Source organism: Perognathus longimembris, chromosome 1 (genome assembly GCF_023159225.1).
Source record: "Perognathus longimembris pacificus isolate PPM17 chromosome 1, ASM2315922v1, whole genome shotgun sequence".
Lineage (NCBI taxonomy): Eukaryota > Metazoa > Chordata > Mammalia > Rodentia > Heteromyidae > Perognathus > Perognathus longimembris.
The window spans coordinates 84,817,241-84,836,511 of record NC_063161.1 but is presented as its reverse complement, the minus strand read 5'-3'; the positions used below and the strand labels follow the sequence as shown (position 1 = coordinate 84,836,511).

Genomic DNA, 19,271 nt, shown 5'->3' with positions numbered 1-19,271 from the left:
TGATGACAGGGTCTGTCAAGGAATGCTTAAGCTTTTGTTTATCAACATAGTGGAGCCTTAGTAAAAGGAAAATCATCATGGTAACTCCATTTTCACTTGAAAAGAAAACTTTTTGTGTGTATAGGGACCTTTTTGCTTCTAGTGCCTTGTCTGGAATTCCCAAACTGAGTTAGAAATTTTAAAATGGCTGTTTACATGTCAGGGATATTTCAAGTGATTTATACTAATAACTTGCTTGCTTTATAATTTCAAATGAGCTCATTTGCCTCTGAGAGGAAAAAGCTTCTGTTATTTAGCTGGTAAGTGAGGAATCTAAAGCATAAGTACGTTGGATTGACCTGCCCAAGTCCTTTTCCCTTGCTTCTGAAAATATTAGGAATGTTTGTCTTATATTAGTCCTCTATAACTACTGCTATGATTTCCTGACTTCACGTTTCAAGCCCTTAACACTTCATCTATCCATTTATTAAAACATGTTGAATACCACCCATTAAACATTAAAGTAGCTGCCTGCATAAAGCTTACATTCCAGTAACAGGAAATGGTCAATTACAGCATTAATACTGAATTTTACTCTAATATTGTCATGAAAACAAGGATAAATGCCTAGACAGTACACATAGCATATATGATGGACTGATCATGGAGTAGCTTTGCCTTAAGTAAAGCAGGAAGACAGAAACAGTCTGTCCCCTGTGCCTGTCGCCAGTGACGTTCTCAGAACACACACAGCTATTTCATAAGACTGAATTTAGACTCTTGAGGAGAGAACCAGACCTTGGGATTCTTCCATGTTTAGATTGCACTATGAATTAAGTATTGCCCCTCCTCTGCAGTGCTCAGTGCTGGGGTTTACTAGCAATGTGACAGAACTTCAGTTCTAGACATTTCTTGGGGCTTTGTTCTCAGGGTCATAGACTGGTTGGCTCTGAGCAAACAAGAGCAGGATGAGCCTATTCAGAATTTATAGTTGGAGAACTACTAGATCTTCTGGTAGGGTGAGGAGCTGGAGTTCTTCCCCTATCCCCAGCATTTCAGGTCATCTGGGGTGATTGACTTATTCCCTTAAGCACTGGTTTCTGGGGAGTTTTGCAGGAAATGTATTTTCTGAGAAAACATGTATTTCATTACTCAACCATTTGCACATGGATCATGTCTGCTTTTCAAGTCTATCTAGTACTCTTCTAGAGTTGTTTTTATGCTAGTCTTTACTCTGTGGAAGTCCTAGGTGGAGCACAATGTGTTTATATTGGAGGTGGTTGGCATTGTGAGGCCAAGGCTCATCCTTTCCCATAATCTTTCTCTGTCTTATCTGTACATTATTAGTGCAAAAAGCATGTATATTTTGGCTCACAAACAGACTAAAAGAACCAAATTCTTTCAGGATAAAGTTTTACCTCTGTTTCTTTCAAGGTACCCTGTGTGATCCTGATCCATGGTGAAAACTTGAGAATGTGTTCTGGTACTCATCTTGCTAGAGAAAGAAGACTATGTGAAGGAAATGCTCACTTCAAATTAAAGAAGATTATGTTGAGATTCCAGGGATGATGGAAGATTGAACAGGTGTGCAAAACTTCACAGGTGTGCTGGTACTGGGCTCGAACTCAAGGCCTAGTGGATGTTTCTTAGCTTTTGCACTCAAGGCTGGCACTCTACACCTGAGCCACAGCTCCACATACAAGGTTCTTCACCTCTTGATCTGAACCTATGCACACATTTGATAAAAATAGAACAAAATGTTCAGAAGAGAAAGAAAACTCTCGATGTGCTAAATGAAATTAAAACTCAAGTTAAAGTCCAAAATTTTTAGGACTCTCAAAGTTACTGAAATTAGGGAAATGGTTTTGTGATTGGAATTTGGGTGTCAGGACTCAGATTTTATATAAATCCAGGGTGCTGTATCAACAAATGAGGATCATAATTATATTCATAGGTTTAGGGAGTTAGGTAGGAATGAGTGGGATCCCATAGGCTATGGGTGGAAATATACTCACTCTTCAGGAATTAGGCACCCTAAACCTCCCTGTGAGAAGGATAAAGGTTCAAATTCATGAAATTCTGTGTTGTTTGGGTCTGTGGTGCTTCAAATAAGGTCCTGGAGCAATTCAGACTTACTGATCCCTGGGAGGGAAAAATGCAGAACTATAATCTAGGACCAAGTTCACAATCTGGGATATGGACAAGATCTCTGGAAAAGGGACTTCACTGAGGATACACCAACAGAATGGAAACAAAACTATGATGGATAAATCCATTCACTTTTTTAAAATTGGGCAACTTATAGCTGCATTAGTTTCCATTTACAAATCTCCACAATTTGAATAGCTTAGAAATAACAAAATTCCCAAACCAAGGTGTTAGCAGAGCCATATGTCCCTTGAAGACTCTAGAAAAGAGTCCTGTCTTTCTTTCTTCCCTCCCTCACTCCCTCCCTCTCTCCCTTCCTGTCTCTGTCTTCCTCTGGTCTCTTTCTTTCTTTCTCTTTGTTTGTTTGTTTGTTTCTTTCTTTCTTTCTTTCTTTCCTTCCTTCCTTCCTTCCTTTCTTCCTCTTTCATCTATCTGTCTGTCTGTCTGTCTATCATCTTTAAGTAGTTGTACACAAGAATTACCATTCAACAAAGCAGCTTATGATTACAATGCATCTTGGTCAATGTCACTCTTTTTAACATTTTCACTAATCTCTCTCACCTCTTCCTTCAATTTTCTTCATTTTGTCGGATATGAATTGAATTTTTGATGGCATTCTCCCTGCCTTCTCCTTATTTGCATTCTCTAGCAAGCATTCCTTGAGTTACAAAAATATAGTAGATGAAAACCCATCAAGGACTTTGGGAATTCAAAGCTTATTAACTTATTCTAAAAATGATATGTCTGTTTTGATGGGGTTAGTCATAATAATATTTCAGAAATATAATCTTTATTGAAGAAGTTAGACACCATTGTGTGTTTATAAAAGGAGTATTTCAAAATGGGGAAGACTAGGAAATCTACACACACAAAAATACCAACTAAGTTCTCTGGAACATGTGACTTCCAGTTTCCAATTTCTACTGATAACTGTTGTAACTGAAAAAATAATTTTAGAAAATATTTAAAATTTTTTGTCTCTTTTTTTGGTACTGGGGATTGAACCCAGGATGTTGCACTTGCAAGGTAAGCACTTTGCCACTGAGCTAACTGTTTATACAGGTATTAGAACTGGGGAAGGGAGAGGGAATACCAAAATCAAGAGACAAAGAACAAAAAGACAAACCATTCAAAAAGCACCACTTAGAAAACCATTTGGTGTAAACCAACTGCACAACTCTTGGGAGGAGAGGGAAAAGGAGAGGAGGTGGGAGGATGAGGGAGGAGATAACAAGTAGAACAAGAAATGTACTCACTGCCTTTCATATGAATCTGTTACCCCTCTGTATCCCACTTTGACAATAAAGAAAAAATTTTAAAAAGTAACATGATAAAATCTGATATCATTAATTATCCAGACTAGGTTATAGCTGGCTAAGGTATAAGTGATAAAACTTTCTTCTTTTAATTGAATTTCTTGATTGGGGGATATATATGTCAATCTCACAAAGACACATAATCCTATTTGGAATTTTGGACAAGTTATTTTGCTCTATATACAGCTTTGAATCCCCCAAGTCCTTGATGGGTTTTCATCTACTATATTTTTGTAACTCAAGGAAAATATATGGGCATCACTGAGAGGAAGTATCCAGGAGAGGAAGTTGGGTTCTGGGCAGTTCACATCGAAACCTTCTGTTCCTGGAACCTATGCCAGAAATGTGGTCAGTCCCATCCTTGCTGTGCTTCTCAGGGTGGAGGAGAGGAAGTAAACTTGGAAAAGTAATGGTGTGGTTGGTTCCTTCTAGCTTTGAGTAATCCAGAACCTCAAAGCTACCCCAACTGGTGTATATCACAATATACATTTCTCTTGGGAGTCTCCATTAGCCTGATAGTATAGAAACCACAGTAAAACAATGTCTTCTTGTTTTGTGCTATCCAATATGGCAGTTCCAAGTCACATGTGGCTGCTTAAAAATGTAAATGAATTGAAATTAAATACAATTTCAAATTCAGTTCTTTAGTCACAATAGCTGCATTTCAAGTGCCTACTAGGTATAAGTAACTGAAGGCTACTATATTGGATCATGGAGATAGAATATATCTTTTCAGAATTTAAAGCAATCATGTTTTAGCTCTCTGAGATGTGAGTTGAAATGTCAGATTTGTGGAGAAGTCAGGGAAATTGTGCAGGAGACTACTTACCCTCACTAGATTCCATCACAAACACGATGGGTATCCACAGAGACCATACCAAAGTATTCACATATGTATCACACAATGGTGAGACAAAGGACAAAGGGTGAACCAATGCAACAACCATACTCACAAGACACATGCTAGAAAAGAACTTTACAACTTGGAGGTAGGGGAGGGGAGTGGGGGAAAGGAAAGTGGGAGAAAAACAAGGGAAGAGCTAACAACGTTCAAACAAACATGTACTCATTACCTTCCATATGTAACTATAACCCCTCTGTACATCACCTTTACAATAAAATAAAGTTAAAATTCACACATGTATGCACACACACAGATACATATGTGTATAAAAGAACATACCATGCTTTACAGAAATTCTATACATATTTAAAAAGTAATCATGTCACATTTAGTCTCAATTTTGGAGGATGTTATTTATTGTAAGACATCATTTTTATTAAATACACTGTAGTACAAGAGACTTTCCATGTCAGGTTGAGAGAAGCTGGTCACATGATTTACAAACAAACTTTTGTTTTAAAACACTGTATTCGGGTGTCACTTTGAAATCAGCCAAGATGCAGTGCTCTTAGTAAAGCAATGGACCTCAAAACATTGCAAAACAAGAACTGATAAGTATTGGCACAGAGACATCACATTAAGAGAAAAATAAATCAAATGAAAAGAGAGTTCCAAATACCAGGCCACCATTGAAGGGGAAATATATCTGCAGGGAGATATTGGAATGGGTGTGTAGACAGCCTAGATATATACAAACATCTCCCCAGATACAGAAGCAAATGTGAGGCATCCACATCTCTAGGCAGATTTGTAAGTCATAGTAATGGTGAAAGAAAGCAGGGAGAGATATTTTAACATCATTTGGTCGTTTATGGCGGGATTACATAGTTGAAATCCACATTTAATTCAAAGATCTTTGTACTTAAGATATTTCCAGCTGTTTTATATATTTTTAAGCAATAGTAAGATATGCAAGCTGCAAGATGCAGGCTTTTCTTCATATTGTTTTCCCTTTTCAAGCACATGGCTTCTAACAGTGTTGCTCTAAGTAGTTGATTGCCCAGCCAACCTTCACTCACTATCATTTGTATCCATGCATAGACCACAGAAATAAAATAAAGACAGACCTGGCCTACAACACAGAATGAAAAGTGACAGTTTCACCTTTCCCCATTTTATCTCCTGAGACATTTACTAAGATGGCAAAGTAGTTGCTTGGTGGTTGTGAGATTCACAGTGTTTTGCCTGTAACATATATATATGTACACATGCACACACACATATATTTTTGCGTTGCTTTGTGTTTGTGATGATTGGAGCAAACACATATAGATAAATAAATAAATACATAAATAAATACATATTTAATAAATAAGTAAAAGTCAAAGGAAAAAGAAGGGAGGATGTAAAATCTAAGGGAATTAAAGAACTTTTGACTTAAGCAGCAATGATTCATTCTGGCCCTGACAATAAGAAAATGCTCCTTCCTGCGCTGTCCTTTTAAACTATAAGTCCTTCCCTTCCCGCCCCCCCCCAATTCTTTAGAATAACATTTGAAATTCATATACAAGCTATGCAACCTGAGTGTCTACATTCCAGTTACATGTTGTTAAAAATCAGCTTTATCTGCTAACTTACACATTTGGAGAGTTGGGTCACTAGTCATTACTTACATGAAATTTCCTATAAATGATATAGGATATAAATTTCTTGTAATGATACAAGGACAAAGCAAAGGCAGGATTTGAAATGAAGGTCCTAAATAAAGGAAAAAAAAGGGAGAGCAAGAGAATTGAATGTATATTTGTTTATGCAGTCATGCTTATATTGAAGACAAAATTTAATGTGTTGAATATTATAGGCTATTCAAAGTTCAAAGAAAAAGAATACTTATATGGTGAAAGTATTCATGACCAAGGACACTTGTTTGTCAAGAACAACACTCCACATCATTGGTTCATACATTCACACTCTATTGTGGGAATTCTTACAAGCTGCCATCTTGGTGTGGAGTGCTGGATTCTCACTGTTTCCTTTATGATTCTGTTCTTTAGCATTCCATTTTGCATCTGGAATGCTTGTACTCTGAACCCATGCAATAATAAAGAGGGAAAACATGAACATGATAGAAATGTGGAAAATAAAAATATATTCAATTATCTTTTCCTGGATTCTTATATGAAATCAATCTCAGTCTGCATTTTCTTTTTTGTAAGGAGCCAGAGAAAGGACTCAGTGGAGTGGGATTCTTTTATTCAGTTGTCTTCCACCCAGTCAATAGTGCACAGAGTTAAATATTGCATTGTGATCCTATCCGCATGGAAAATGGAAACACTGCCAACATGATGTTTTGAAAAGTTTTGGTTATTTAGCAGATTTTAAGCAAATTATTCACACTGCACCCTACTTATAAAGTATTTCTATTACCATGTGACTATATATTTATACATAAACACACAAACACACAGTGTATGTGCATTTGTACATATATAAATAAGGTATTTATAACATATATAAATACATAAAATACTACAAGTAGCGCTGATGTGAACACATGTATAGTATGAATTCTGATACAATCTTTGATAGCAGCTTAAAGTGTTTTCTAAATAAGTCTGATTATGACATTGGTTCAGTTTACAAGGATTTAGCTGAAGGTAAGAGCAAGACTATGTATACCATGATATCTTAGCTGCTTGCCATCTCATGTATTCCCATGTGTTCTTCTAGTTTCCTATCCTGCTTTGTGAATTTTTTAGTGTGCTTTCCTTCCTTACTGCCTACTTGTGAACATTCTTAGTGGACAGCATCATAAACCTATCTAGTCGAAGTACTTGGATAAAGCTGGCTGGTACTGGAACCTAGGCTGGAGATTTCCAACATGCCTCTAAGCTTTTCTAAGTCTCAACTTCCTCACATATAAAAATAGGAATAATTTACAAACACATGTGAAAGGTGTTTGGAAAACTATTAAATGATTTATAAATGGAAACAAGTGTCAGATTGGGTTTGAGTTAGTAAATTAAGCTTGCCATTGTGATTGTTGTAGTTTTAATGTATTTGAGGGCAGGCCATATTTGGTGATTATTACATATTAGTATGAGGTTCTTATTTTTCTCAAAATCAGACCATCATGAGAAACAGAGTGGTAGAGGAATAGCAATAAATATTTCAAGATACTCTGTGGCTTGTTCATTATTTTAGTAGTGATCTGCAGTTCTCTCAAAGTGAGACCTCTGAAATCAGCACATACTCTCAAGACAACAGAGGGAATAATTAAAATAATGATATTATTATAATAAGTAATATAAATAACTATAAAACCTTGCACTTGCATAGAACCATTTGAAGACCTCAGGGGGGCTTGTTAGAAGATGTAAGAAATTATTAATATCTATTTTTTTGCGTTTGTCTTTCAGAAGAAAGTATACAATTGAAATGAAGTGCTCCCATCTTCTCATCAGCTTTAAACAAAATTTTCCTCTAAAACTGCAGGGCCCTCCTTAACTTTGACCTCTTAAAGTTCCATTTCCTTTGCTCTGTTAGCTTTTCCACCTGGAGCAGCTGGCCAGACACAGATAATGACAAACCTGTGTATGTTTTTGGGTCACCGCTGTTGGCATCTAGAAGAATTTGTACAAATCTGCCCCTTCCTTGCTGCTTTACAGAGTTCCACAGTGATTTAACAGTACCATGGGCCCTTAGTATGATATATACTTCTGTGCATATATCGTGGAGATATGGCTTTCATAGTTATATTATTATGTGTATTCTGGAGGGGTTTGTTTTCATATACAAAAAGAATAAATAACTCAATTCCCATCTTTCATAGGCCAGAGCAGAACCCACAGAAACTGTAATACTGTTCGTCTTGTTTGCCTCCTTTCACTTGACCACGTCTCGTACTGGATTTCCTTTTGTTCTCTCTTAATTGACACTTCACTGTTTTTGAGAACCTTCTAAGCCAGTTATTCCAGTAACTAGCAGGTTCAAGTGATACATGAACAGATATCTTTGCACTTTCAGGAACAAATACTAAATAAAATGAACTAAGATGAGTTAAAAAATCACTCCCTTTCAATCTGACTTATTAGTTAGAAAGATGTCAGGTTTAGCAAAATTCCCCTCACAGAGGGTAGCAAATTTTCTTGAAGGAACATAAACCTTTTTTTTCTCCCTTGGTATAACTGGCTATCCAAATCACTGTAAATTTCTGTTAAAATTTACACCATCTTCCACAAATCCATGACTATGCCTAACAGCACATCTCCATGCTCAGTCTGTGCACAGTTTCCCATGGGCATGCTGTGCCATTGTTTTTCATTTTTCTTTTTAGGTTTTGTATTTCAATGGAGTGAAGAAAACAAACATCATACTGACAATGGAGTGAATACATTTGGAATAAAACCACTCTCTCCCAACCAGAGCCCACAGCAAGAGACTTTGTCCTGTGTACACTAAACATGAATGCATGTGATGCCCCGGGTGAGGTTTCCTTTCCTTCCCGGATGGATTCTGTCCTTCACACCGTCCTGTGGGTTTGATGGAGATGAAAATATGCAGGCTTAAGAGTCCATATTTGGTCAAAACCCATCATTGCCACTGACCATATCGTGCAGAGAAATTTATTCTCAGCTAATGAACTCCATTAGCGTTCCTTAATTACATAAGTTAGACACCCTATGGATCTGCTCTACCTACTATCAGGGGCATGACATCTGGAGCTGTAGTTTCTGCACACAAGGTATTAATTGACGAAGACCATGCACAATTTTGCTTGCACAGTTAAAAAGGATGGGAGTGGAAGGTAGGGGTTGGAAAGAGTTGTTATCTGAAAAGTTCAATATAAGAGAAACTTGCCTCCACATGGAGAATTTGTCCTAACTTTTTCAAGCCCTTGGCTTTCTCACTGACCCTGAAATGATTTCCAGACAAGAATCCACCTCTTTCAACTGACCTTGAAAAAGGTTCCAGTAGTAGGTAAGACTTGAGAAACACATCAGAGTTATCACCCAGGCCAACCAAGATAAGACTGGGTCCGAGCATCTCTCCTGCCATCTTGTATCCCATAAGCCATCTCTTCTCTCTACTGCACACTAGTGTTTCTGGTGATGAGAAAAGAATAGTTCACGGCACAGAGTTCAACAGTCTTTTTACTCCTCAGAAAGGTCCTCGGGGAAGGTGCCAGATACATTCGTCCCAGCTAACAGTTGCTGGGTTTTCATTCATAGGGCCGCGTGCCAGCTGATTCCCATTGTTGTCTTTGTTTTTCCTGTAGTAGTATGGTTTCTGGTCAATCTCTCTTTCAAGTTTTAATCTCCCATAGATAAGGTTTCCTTGTTATACACAGGCTTATGCCATCCAAAACAATAAGAAGAGTAATAATAATAAATAAATACAAGTAAATCCATAGAAACTCTCGTCTGTACAGCAGAAGTGACAGTTTAAGTCACATATTTGTTTTCCCTTTTTTCATCCACATCAAAGGCAGGAATTCAACAAGGCATTGTTAGTCGTGGTGGGCAAACAGGAGTGTCTGCTGATATAACAAAGTAGGTTTGTTAAGGCCTTTGTCTATGCAGAGTTCAGAGTAACACAGAAGCCAGATTGATTAAAGAGAGGGTAAGGGTCTATGAAGCAGAAAAGATCCATAGAAATGGGAGGAAAAAAAAGGAAAAAGAAAAAGGAAGGATAAAAGGGAGATGGAAAGAAAATGCAAAAAAAATGAAGTCAATACTGTATCTGTGGATGGAGCACACATTGCTTCCCTCTGAAAGCGTCTCGTGTCTTGTTTTAATACTGTCAGAGCGAAGGACGGCAGAGTCATGACATCCAGCGGCAGTTAAAAGATGTTCGTCCTCTCGGCCCTTCTGAGGAGTGCATTGGGAAGGATCGGTCTGGGGGACAGGACCCTAGCCTAGAATATCCAGGTAGACTGGAGATGCCTTGGCCAAGTTCTGAAGGAGGGTGTGGATGCCCTTGATGTTCTTCCTCATGTGGGGCTCTCGCTGCCAGCATCCCAACATCAGCTCGTATACCTCCTGGGGGCATGTGCGAGGTCGCTGCAGGACTCGGCCCTGAGTGATGCATTCTATCACCTGGACAGAAATCAAAACCAGGATCAGACCAGGGGTATGCGCCCGGTGTATGTGTGGGGGTCATGCAGATAAAGTAAATGGAAGTGCAAAGAGTAGCCTTTTTCCTTTTTAAAATTGTATTTTAATCCTTTAAATCCACCTACAATAATTGTACAGATACACACACACACACACACACAGTGTGTGTGTGCTCATCAGATCAAGGTAGCTACCAGCATTTCCATCCCCATTAATATGTACATGTTTTTATGTATAGAATGTTTGAACTCCTGTCCTCTAGGTGACTGTAAAACTGTATCTACATTTATCAGTGTTTGGATAATATTGTGCTATGTGGTTATATCAGCACCTACTAAGAGACAGACAGATACTTGGGTAATTGGTTGCCCCCTCTCCCTTCTTCCCTTTTTACTTCTAATGAAAGAGAATGTTTTTTGAGACAAAGTTTTGCTTTTTAGTCTAGATTAGTCTGAAACTCACACTTGTGGCCTGGACTGGCCTCAAACTTAAGATCTTCTGCCTCAAATTACTGAGTACTGGGATATAAGTAAAATATATGTGAGCATGCCCAGGTCAAGGGAGGGCTTAAAATTTTAAGAAGAGAGAGAAAACGAGGAGGAAGACAGGGAGGGGAGAGAGAGAGAGAGAGAGAGAGAGAGAGAGAGAGAGAGAGAGATCAACTCACTATTTGTTTTTGTCACAGAGAAAAGTTGGTTTACAAAATAATCTGATTGACTAATTATGTGTAAAATGTGTAAAGCCCCCCCCGAACTTTATACAACTGCTTTCATGAAGAACAATATCGAAAGAAATTTTACTTAATTCAGACACTAAAACTATAACCAGAAATAATTTTGTTGTGCAGATGCTCCTAAGCCTCTTTGAAAAGTCCCATAATGTTGTAGTTTTCATTCACCTGAGGTATAAGCACTTTTGTGTGAAGATGCTGACTCTTAAGGAGCCACCAGTTATAGAGATGGACAGGCATCTGGGTTAATGGAATTGGCTTTAAAAAGGCAGACATGGGTGTGCAAACATGTCCTGCATGGATCCATCCTGCATGGATGCCAAAGGAGGAGTGTATTTGCAAAAAGATCCAAGAAGGGAAATAAAATGCTTGGAGTTAGATCCTGATGTCTTATGCTGATAATCCTAGCTACTCAAGAAGCTGAGATCTGAGGACCAAAGATCAAAGCCAGCCCAGGAAGTGAAAGTATGTGGAAGTGGAAGTGAAAGTATGGCTCAAGTAGTAGAGCCTTGAGTAAAAAAGCCAAGCAAAAGCACAAAGCCTTGGGTTCAAGTCCCAGTACCAGCACACAATAAAATAAGTTTGGGTTTCTCACTGGTTCTTGATGCTCTAGTGAAACATGCTAAAAGGAAAGCACCTTGCAGTTTCATTGGAATAACACCACAAGGCATGATGCACTAAGGGAACTAGGATTGTGTGTATGATTTATTAGATGCACAGCATCAAGTGATTCCTTAATTCTTAGATTATAGGAGCCAAAATGAATCTGAAAATATTGTGCTTTCCTTCTTTTCATCCTGCCCTCCCTTTCTCTCTTCCTCTTTCTTTCTTTCTTCCTTCCTTCCTTCCTTCTCTCTCTTCCTCCCTCCTTCCCTTCCTCCCTTTCTCTCTCTCTCTCTCTCTCTCTTTCTTTCTTTCTTTCTTTCTTTCTTTCTTTCTTTCTTTTCTTTCTTTCCTTCCTTCCTTCTTTTTCTCTCTCTTCCTCCCTCCTTTCCTTTCTTCCTTCTTCCCTCTCTCTCTCTTTCTCTTCCTTCCTCCCCTCCCTCCCTCCCTCCCTCCCTCCCTCCCTCCCTCCCTCCTTAAAATTAGAACTATTTAAGAAGAAAGGCTTCCTTTTTGTTCTTTCTTTTTTTATTTTTTTAGGTCAAAGATCTGGACTCAAACTCAGTCCCTGCCACTTTTCTTCACTGGCTAGTGCTCTAACAACTTAGCCATGCCTCTAACCCCTAGAAAACCTTCCTTTAAATAGTAGGAGTGATTATTCTTTGGCTATAAAATTGAGCTTCATAGAAGGCAACCTGGGAAGTGTGTTCTCCCCAACAAAGCCACACAGATGATGCCTGACTTCAGTCCACAGAAGGTCCCAGCTAAGGGATGACTCTGGAATACATATGGTCCCCTCTAATTGTGGTCTCTCTTGACCTCATTAACATACCTCATTGTTTGACAGCTGGTACCAGGGCTGCTTGCCATAGGTGAAGATCTCCCACAACACGACTCCCAGGCTCCAGACATCACTCTCTGTGGTGAATTTTCTATACATGATGCTCTCTGGAGGCATCCAACGGATGGGCAGCATAGTATGTCCACCGACCTGGCAGGAAAGTCATCAACAAGGTGATCAGTCAACCCAGAACCATATGTACACAGGGCTGTGGGGATGTTTTATCCCTCCTTAGCTAAGCTTATTCATTTTCATTGTTTAGAAAGACATTGGGACATGATTTCCTCACTATCTCAAGCCTCAGAGACAGGGAGAAAAATGCTTAATGCTTCTCTCCCTTCCTTCCTTCCTTCCTTCCTTCCTTCCTTCCTTCCTTCCTTCCTTCCTTCCTTCCTTCCTGCCTTCCTGCCTTCCTGCCTTCCTGCCTTCCTGTCTTCCTACCTTACTGCCTTTCTGCTTTCCTGCCTTCCTTTCTTTTTTTCTTCTTCTTTCTCTCTCATTCTCTTCCTCTCTTTCTTTTCTTTTCTCTTTAAATTCAGGGCTTCACACTTGCTAAGTTAAACCATGCCCTGAGTCCTTCTTGGTTTGAGTTTACTTTCGCATAAGGTCTTGTACTTTTGCCCAGACTGTTCTTTCTTCACCTTCAAAGTAGCTGGGATTACAGGTATGCCACCCAGCAAAATGATTTCTTCATCTTAATCACAATTCTGTTTCTCCACAAAAAGATAGAAGCAGAGTTGATATTTTGGCAAATGTGCGTCTTGGATTAAGACAAGCACTAAGTAACTCAGTCTTCTAATTAACAAGATAATTTTGAAAAAGATAACAAGGAGCTCTGATTTGCACATAAATTACCAGTGTTTGTGCTTTTGGGACAAGGACAAGGCTTCCCTCCTCTTCAAGATATTATATGTGCACGGTGGTGATTAAAACATCCTTAGTACAATCCAGTGGTAATCAAGAGAGAAGGTTGTTATCCTTATTTTACAGATAAGCTACTGAGGTGCATATTGCTTACAGACAGAAAGAATTCAGGTTTGATGACAATAAATAAATATATTTTAGTGAAAACACAGGCTGCAATATTAGCTGTTATTAGCACTAGAACAGGCAAAGAGAAACATGGTTGATGGAGCAGATTTGGTCATGATTCTTTATTTCATGGAGAAAAAGATACCCTTTGCAGGATTGTGGAACCTAAGGCTGTACAGGTTTAAAAGCCATAAGCTGATTCCTACACAGTGGCCATATGATTGTTGGTATCACTTTTCATATTGGTCATTTAATGCCACCACCAAGCTACAGGACACACCAACACATGATACCAGAGAGTAGGCTGTGTTACAGAAGGAATTGCAACTCTCAACCCCGAATTTTTTGATGAATGCTACACAGAATTTTCTGCCCAATTCTCATTTTCAGTAACCATGTGGGTTTTTCTTTTTCTTTCACTTTATTTTGTGCCAGTTTTGGGGCTTGAACTCAGGGCCTTAGTTTTGTCACTGAAATTTTTTGCTCAAGCTTTTTTGCTCTGCCACTTGAACCACAGTTTTACTTTCTATGTTCTTGCTGGTTAACTGGAAATAGTCACCAAGGCTTTCCTGCCCAGGTTAGTTTCAAATAGAGATCCTCAGATCTCAGCCTACTGAGTAGCTAGAATTACAAGTGTGAGGTACCAGAACTCAGCTCTATTTGTGTCTTCTTATAGGGAGTAACTGAACCATCAGCACCTGAGACATGCTCTTCTACTCAGGAGCCCAAGGAGCTGCAGTGCCTGAGCTGTCCAATATTCTCTGTGATTTTAAATGGTGCTCTTAGCATCACAGAAAGCACAGGAGCATGAAAGAGGGAGTTCATCACCATCATTCTTCTTATATAATGAGTCTAAATGACAATCAGTGACATAACTTGCTGGTTTAGGGAAGAAGGATCCTTCCACATCCAGGCAGCTCTCACAACGGTGCTAAGGGAGAAGTTCTCTATGGCCAGGCAGGGATTGACTTTGTCAGTGCACAGAGCTGTTCACCTTCCCTCTGTTGCATGCCAGAAATGGCTGAACACAATAGCATACTCATTCGCAAAGGGTGTGAACCCCTGGAATATACCATTCTGTGGCTCCTTGACATTCACTGAAATCACAAAGCATCTATTCATAGCTCAATGTAACTTTATAATACCCGCACCACCCTCCCACCCCCGCAAAGGCCTAGAGCCCATAATGGAAATGTCTAGTGAGTAGAGGACGGAATTATTCTCACCAGCTATAGAAGTTTACCTACTAAGGTGATAGTCCTGACACATGGAGGAGATAGGAATGAGGCATAGACATCCCTACAAACCATTTTCATGCACACAAAAAGCATCTACAGGAACACTTCTAAAGTCCAAAATGTGAGCATGCTCCACTTGAGTAGCATGCATAAACAGGGATAGAATAAAATAAAAAAGGGATTCCCCCCACCCCCTACATTGTGTGGAATAATAGGAATAGAATTCCTATCAGAACTTGCCTTATGGCCCTGATTCTAACATTTCCACTTTGAACCCTCCCATTCCATCTAAAAAACAGCTCCTGTCCTAATGTCCATTGCAGAAGGGGTGCAAATAGACCAGCTGGGCATTTTGTTGTGAATTCTTTTTCATTGGATAAAACAGACCCCCACGGGTCTCCCAATGAAGGCTGTGACTGTCTTCTTGCTGTACTGTCTGAGTCATGTTATTTATATATCAGTGGAAGTGAATGTCTTTGACAAGTACATGTGTCTGCTAATGGTGCTGAAAAAAAGTTAGGACTGAAGAGGGGCATTCTTTTGTGGGGAAGGAATCAATTACTCCTTGCACAGAGCCTTTTGGCACCAGCTATTTTAAAATGTGACACCTTGAATTTTTATGGAAATCCTAAAAGATAAAAGTCTATAAAGGGCAGGCAACTTCATAGCACAGAAATTGAATGGAGCAAGAGAGCCAGGTTTTGACAGCAAAAGATGTAACTATTTCTTTCATAAAAATTCCAAAACTACAATTCAGATTTCTGGTCATACAGAGTCAAGGTATGAGGGACACAACAGGGCTGTTGGTGTGTGGGGTAGATGACGAAGTAGGAAGTTATGATGCAACATAGTAGTTTTATGTGTTAAGAGATAGCTCTGAAAGTTCCTAGGTCAAAAGCACAACATACTAGCACCTCTAATTCTCCCTTCTTCTTGAAGATTCAGAATACACAGTCATGCTAAAGCATCTGAGGAGTTCAAGAGGGAAGAAGAGATTTCACTTTAATGCAGATTATATAATATAAATATGTGTTTTTGGAAAGCCAGAACTCTTATAAAGAGTTTCAGAGCCAGAACCTTCTAGAACCAAGCTGAAAACGTATACTTGGATATAGTAATCTAGCAAGACACCAGGCTGTCCAAATCTGTTTGGGCACCCACATGCCATTTATTGTCCAATAGTAATTTGTGGTATTAGAGACTTTGGGCTCTAATAGTACAGCCAGCTATTTACTACTGAGTAACCTTGACTACTTGCCAAACCTCTCTATATTGTAGTGTCTCCAGCTGTAAATTGTGGCAACAATAGGTGGCCATGAGCTAAATACAAGACTGTTGTGAAAGGGTACTGATAAGTCTTCATGGGCCAAATGCTTTCAAGGTGCTGACTCCTTCTCTAGACCTTTTATTCTCTTATTTCCTCAGTGGGCAGCAGTTTCTGCAGATATTTAGAGGGAGAATTAACACCTGGGATTCCTTTACACTTCCTACTTGGCAATGACCACATGGCTCCTTTCCTTATAGCCCCCAGTGTACCAGGTGCTCTGTTCTGCACTGCTAAGAGCTAAACAAAAAAGCCCTGTTGACTTGAAAAGAGGGGGAAAAAGAAATTTACTTTTGATTTACATGTTTTCCCCTCTGATCATTTATTTTCTACTTGAAGTGGCTTTGGGACAGATTTTTCCACTTTAATTCTTTCAAAGATCTCTTCAGGGATTTCACACATGCTGTTCTAAATAATGCTTTCCTTCTCCTGATGTCAAACGGGTGAGTGGTGGGACAATCTAATACAAGTTCAGGCAGGGTTCACAAGTGTTCTAAACCCATTCGTAACACTTCTGAACATTTCAGCCCTGCCCTTTCTTTAGGATTTGTAGCTTGTTACAGAGTAGATTCTCCCAAAAGTAAGAGTCACTGATATTACAAATTACTGTCAAATTCCGGTCACAAGCCCTTGGTGGCTTTTGAGTTATACAAAGCCACACACTATGCAGCAACAAACACAAGGAGACATTTGTTTTGTACTGTAGTCCTTGGCAACTTGCCCTTACAGTCTTGCTCAAATGTTTGTGAGCTAGAATGCCATCCCAAGTATGACACTGGGGGTCAGAATTGTTGCCCCACTGCACTCTATGCAGCCATGGCTCACAAGTCCTTCAGTGGTCAAGTGGGGGCAGGCTGCATGCTTTTCTTTAAACTAGCCAGATAGGAGGGACATGAGATGGAAAATCAAGCTAGCTGGTATATTGCCTTGGACATGAAGTGTTTATTTTCTTCAATCTGAGAGACTAAATTTCTAGTTCTTGCGGTTTTATTCACCAGCTTGGTTTGGGTCCTTTAGGTATGGCTTATGTCTTAATCAGTCCATTGCATGGGGCTAGGGAAGCCCTCAGCTACATCCTGCAAAGAACATTATGGTTATGAAATCACTGATTACCACTCTTGCACCACAGCATGATCAATACATACTACTTCACCTTGAATTCCCATTCAATTGCCTCAATCCACCTAACAGATACCCTCTGGAATAGACATTGGCTCTAAACTTTACAGAGTTAAAACAGCTCACCTAAAGCCACAATCCAAGTCCTTCCCCACTAGAGCTCTTGCTTTCATTCTGATGGGTCACTCTGTGTGTCTGGGTATGCGTCTTCAACACAGACCCTTGAGTACAGCCAGCAAGACAAGCTATGTGTCCTCACACAGAGAGAATGTACTCATTCCATTTGGAATGTTTGATCTCTACCTCTTTTCCCCTACAAATGAAAGATCTCCTTGAGGCAATCTCAAATCCCAGCCATTTCAAGGAACTCCTCCCCTCCCTCTCCCCACTATGGCTCAGTAACAGTTCCAAGTGTTTTTAGTGGAGTCTTGGAAACAGAGAAGATACTTCCTTCCTCTATTCATGGGTCACCAGCATTCAGAAGGATGGGCCCTAATCAGTGATGTCTGGTAGAGATGAAGGGGTTGGTGAGTAAGCACCCCACATCTCTTCAAGTGCAGTTCTTAAGAGTGCTGATACTGGAGAGATTCTCAAGGCAGTCTTCCAAGGAGATCAGCCTTCATTACTTTCCTGTCCATCCTCCAACCATTTCTCTGAACTCTAGACTGAACCAAGTCTTAGAGTAGAAATATAGATCCTTATTTTTTTTTTGCCAATTTCACACTCTAAATAAGAACTATTGGATGATATTTGTTGTCTCTCAAATGTAACCAAAGCTACTAGGATTCATAGAGAGCATAAGGGCTCTCTAGTTTGTATTAGAAATCCCAGTCCTTCAAGATACATTGTATTCTTCAACTGATATATTGAAATGAAACTTCTTTGTACCACTACTTTAAGATAATATAATGATTAAATTTCTGTTCATATTTTCCCATTTGCAAAGTAGACAAGTGGCCTGTCCATGTGCAGAGCTGCAACCACTCAGCCTGGGTTCAGTCTGGGAATGAAGTCTAGAAACACTTCATCATTCATAGTGTGGAAGAGTATGGATCTCAAGATGGTGACTGGCATTCCATTTTGATGGATGCTATATAAAAAGGAGAGAAACTGAAGATGGTAGTTAGAACACAAATTCTTGTCACTGCAACTTGAATAAACCAGCAACCTTAATCTGAATCATGTCTAAGGCCCAAGAGTCTAATTTGTTGAATCTAAATTCTAGACTCCAAAATAATGGATGTGAGTTTTTAAAACATACCAAGATAAACACTATTCTTTATTTCTTACTGTTTTTTTCTCTCAAATTTTTATTTCTTACTGTTTATTGGAGCTATTACTTATAACTTTAGTAGTGATAGGCCTAGTTAAAATACTCAGACCTACATATCATTTTAAATCTGTTTGTAAAGTAGTTTAAGATAATAAACCCGAGCAAACATTCAAAGTTCCTTGGTTAAGAAAATGGAGAGATAAAGGGTAAAAGGCGAACCAATGCAACAGTAATACTTACAGAACTATATGCTGTAAACCAACTGTACAAACTGGGTGGGGGGAGGGAATTGTGGAGGGAGGAAGGTTGGAGAAAAGTGAGGGAGGAGGTAACAAGTTGGATAAGAAATGTACTCACTGCCTTATGTATGAAACTGTAACCCCTCTGTACATCACTTTGACAATAAATAATTTTTTTAATGCAGTGAATTAGAAATCAGTGATTTCATTTTTTTAATTGAGGCACACACATGAATCAATGTAACCAAAGAATTCATTTCTTACCCAGGCATATTGAAGTACACAGTTTTTGATCATTAGATTGTCAATTTAGAAAATCTCCCCTAAAGTTCAACATATATTTTGTGTCCTTCATTGGAAAACTAGCATTTAGACTAAAAAAAAAAAACCTTACTGACCAAGTATAAATATAAGTTGACACACTGAGAGCCTAGATACTTTGTAATTTTTTAAAATTATTTCGTTATTG

At 39.0% G+C, this 19,271-nt stretch overlaps 1 protein-coding gene across 1 annotated transcript in view; it reads right to left on the bottom strand.

Moving 5' to 3' along the window:
• Positions 1-10,199: 10,199 nt before the first annotated feature.
• The window catches only part of Ntrk2 (neurotrophic receptor tyrosine kinase 2), a 364,133-nt gene continuing 355,061 nt past the window's right edge, over positions 10,200-19,271 (bottom strand). The window contains exons 18-19 of the mRNA XM_048331472.1: positions 12,569-12,727; positions 10,200-10,385 (exon numbers count right to left, since the gene is read on the bottom strand). Coding sequence (XP_048187429.1) covers positions 10,200-10,385; positions 12,569-12,727 — 345 coding nt within the window. The remainder of the gene's footprint in view (positions 10,386-12,568; positions 12,728-19,271) is intronic.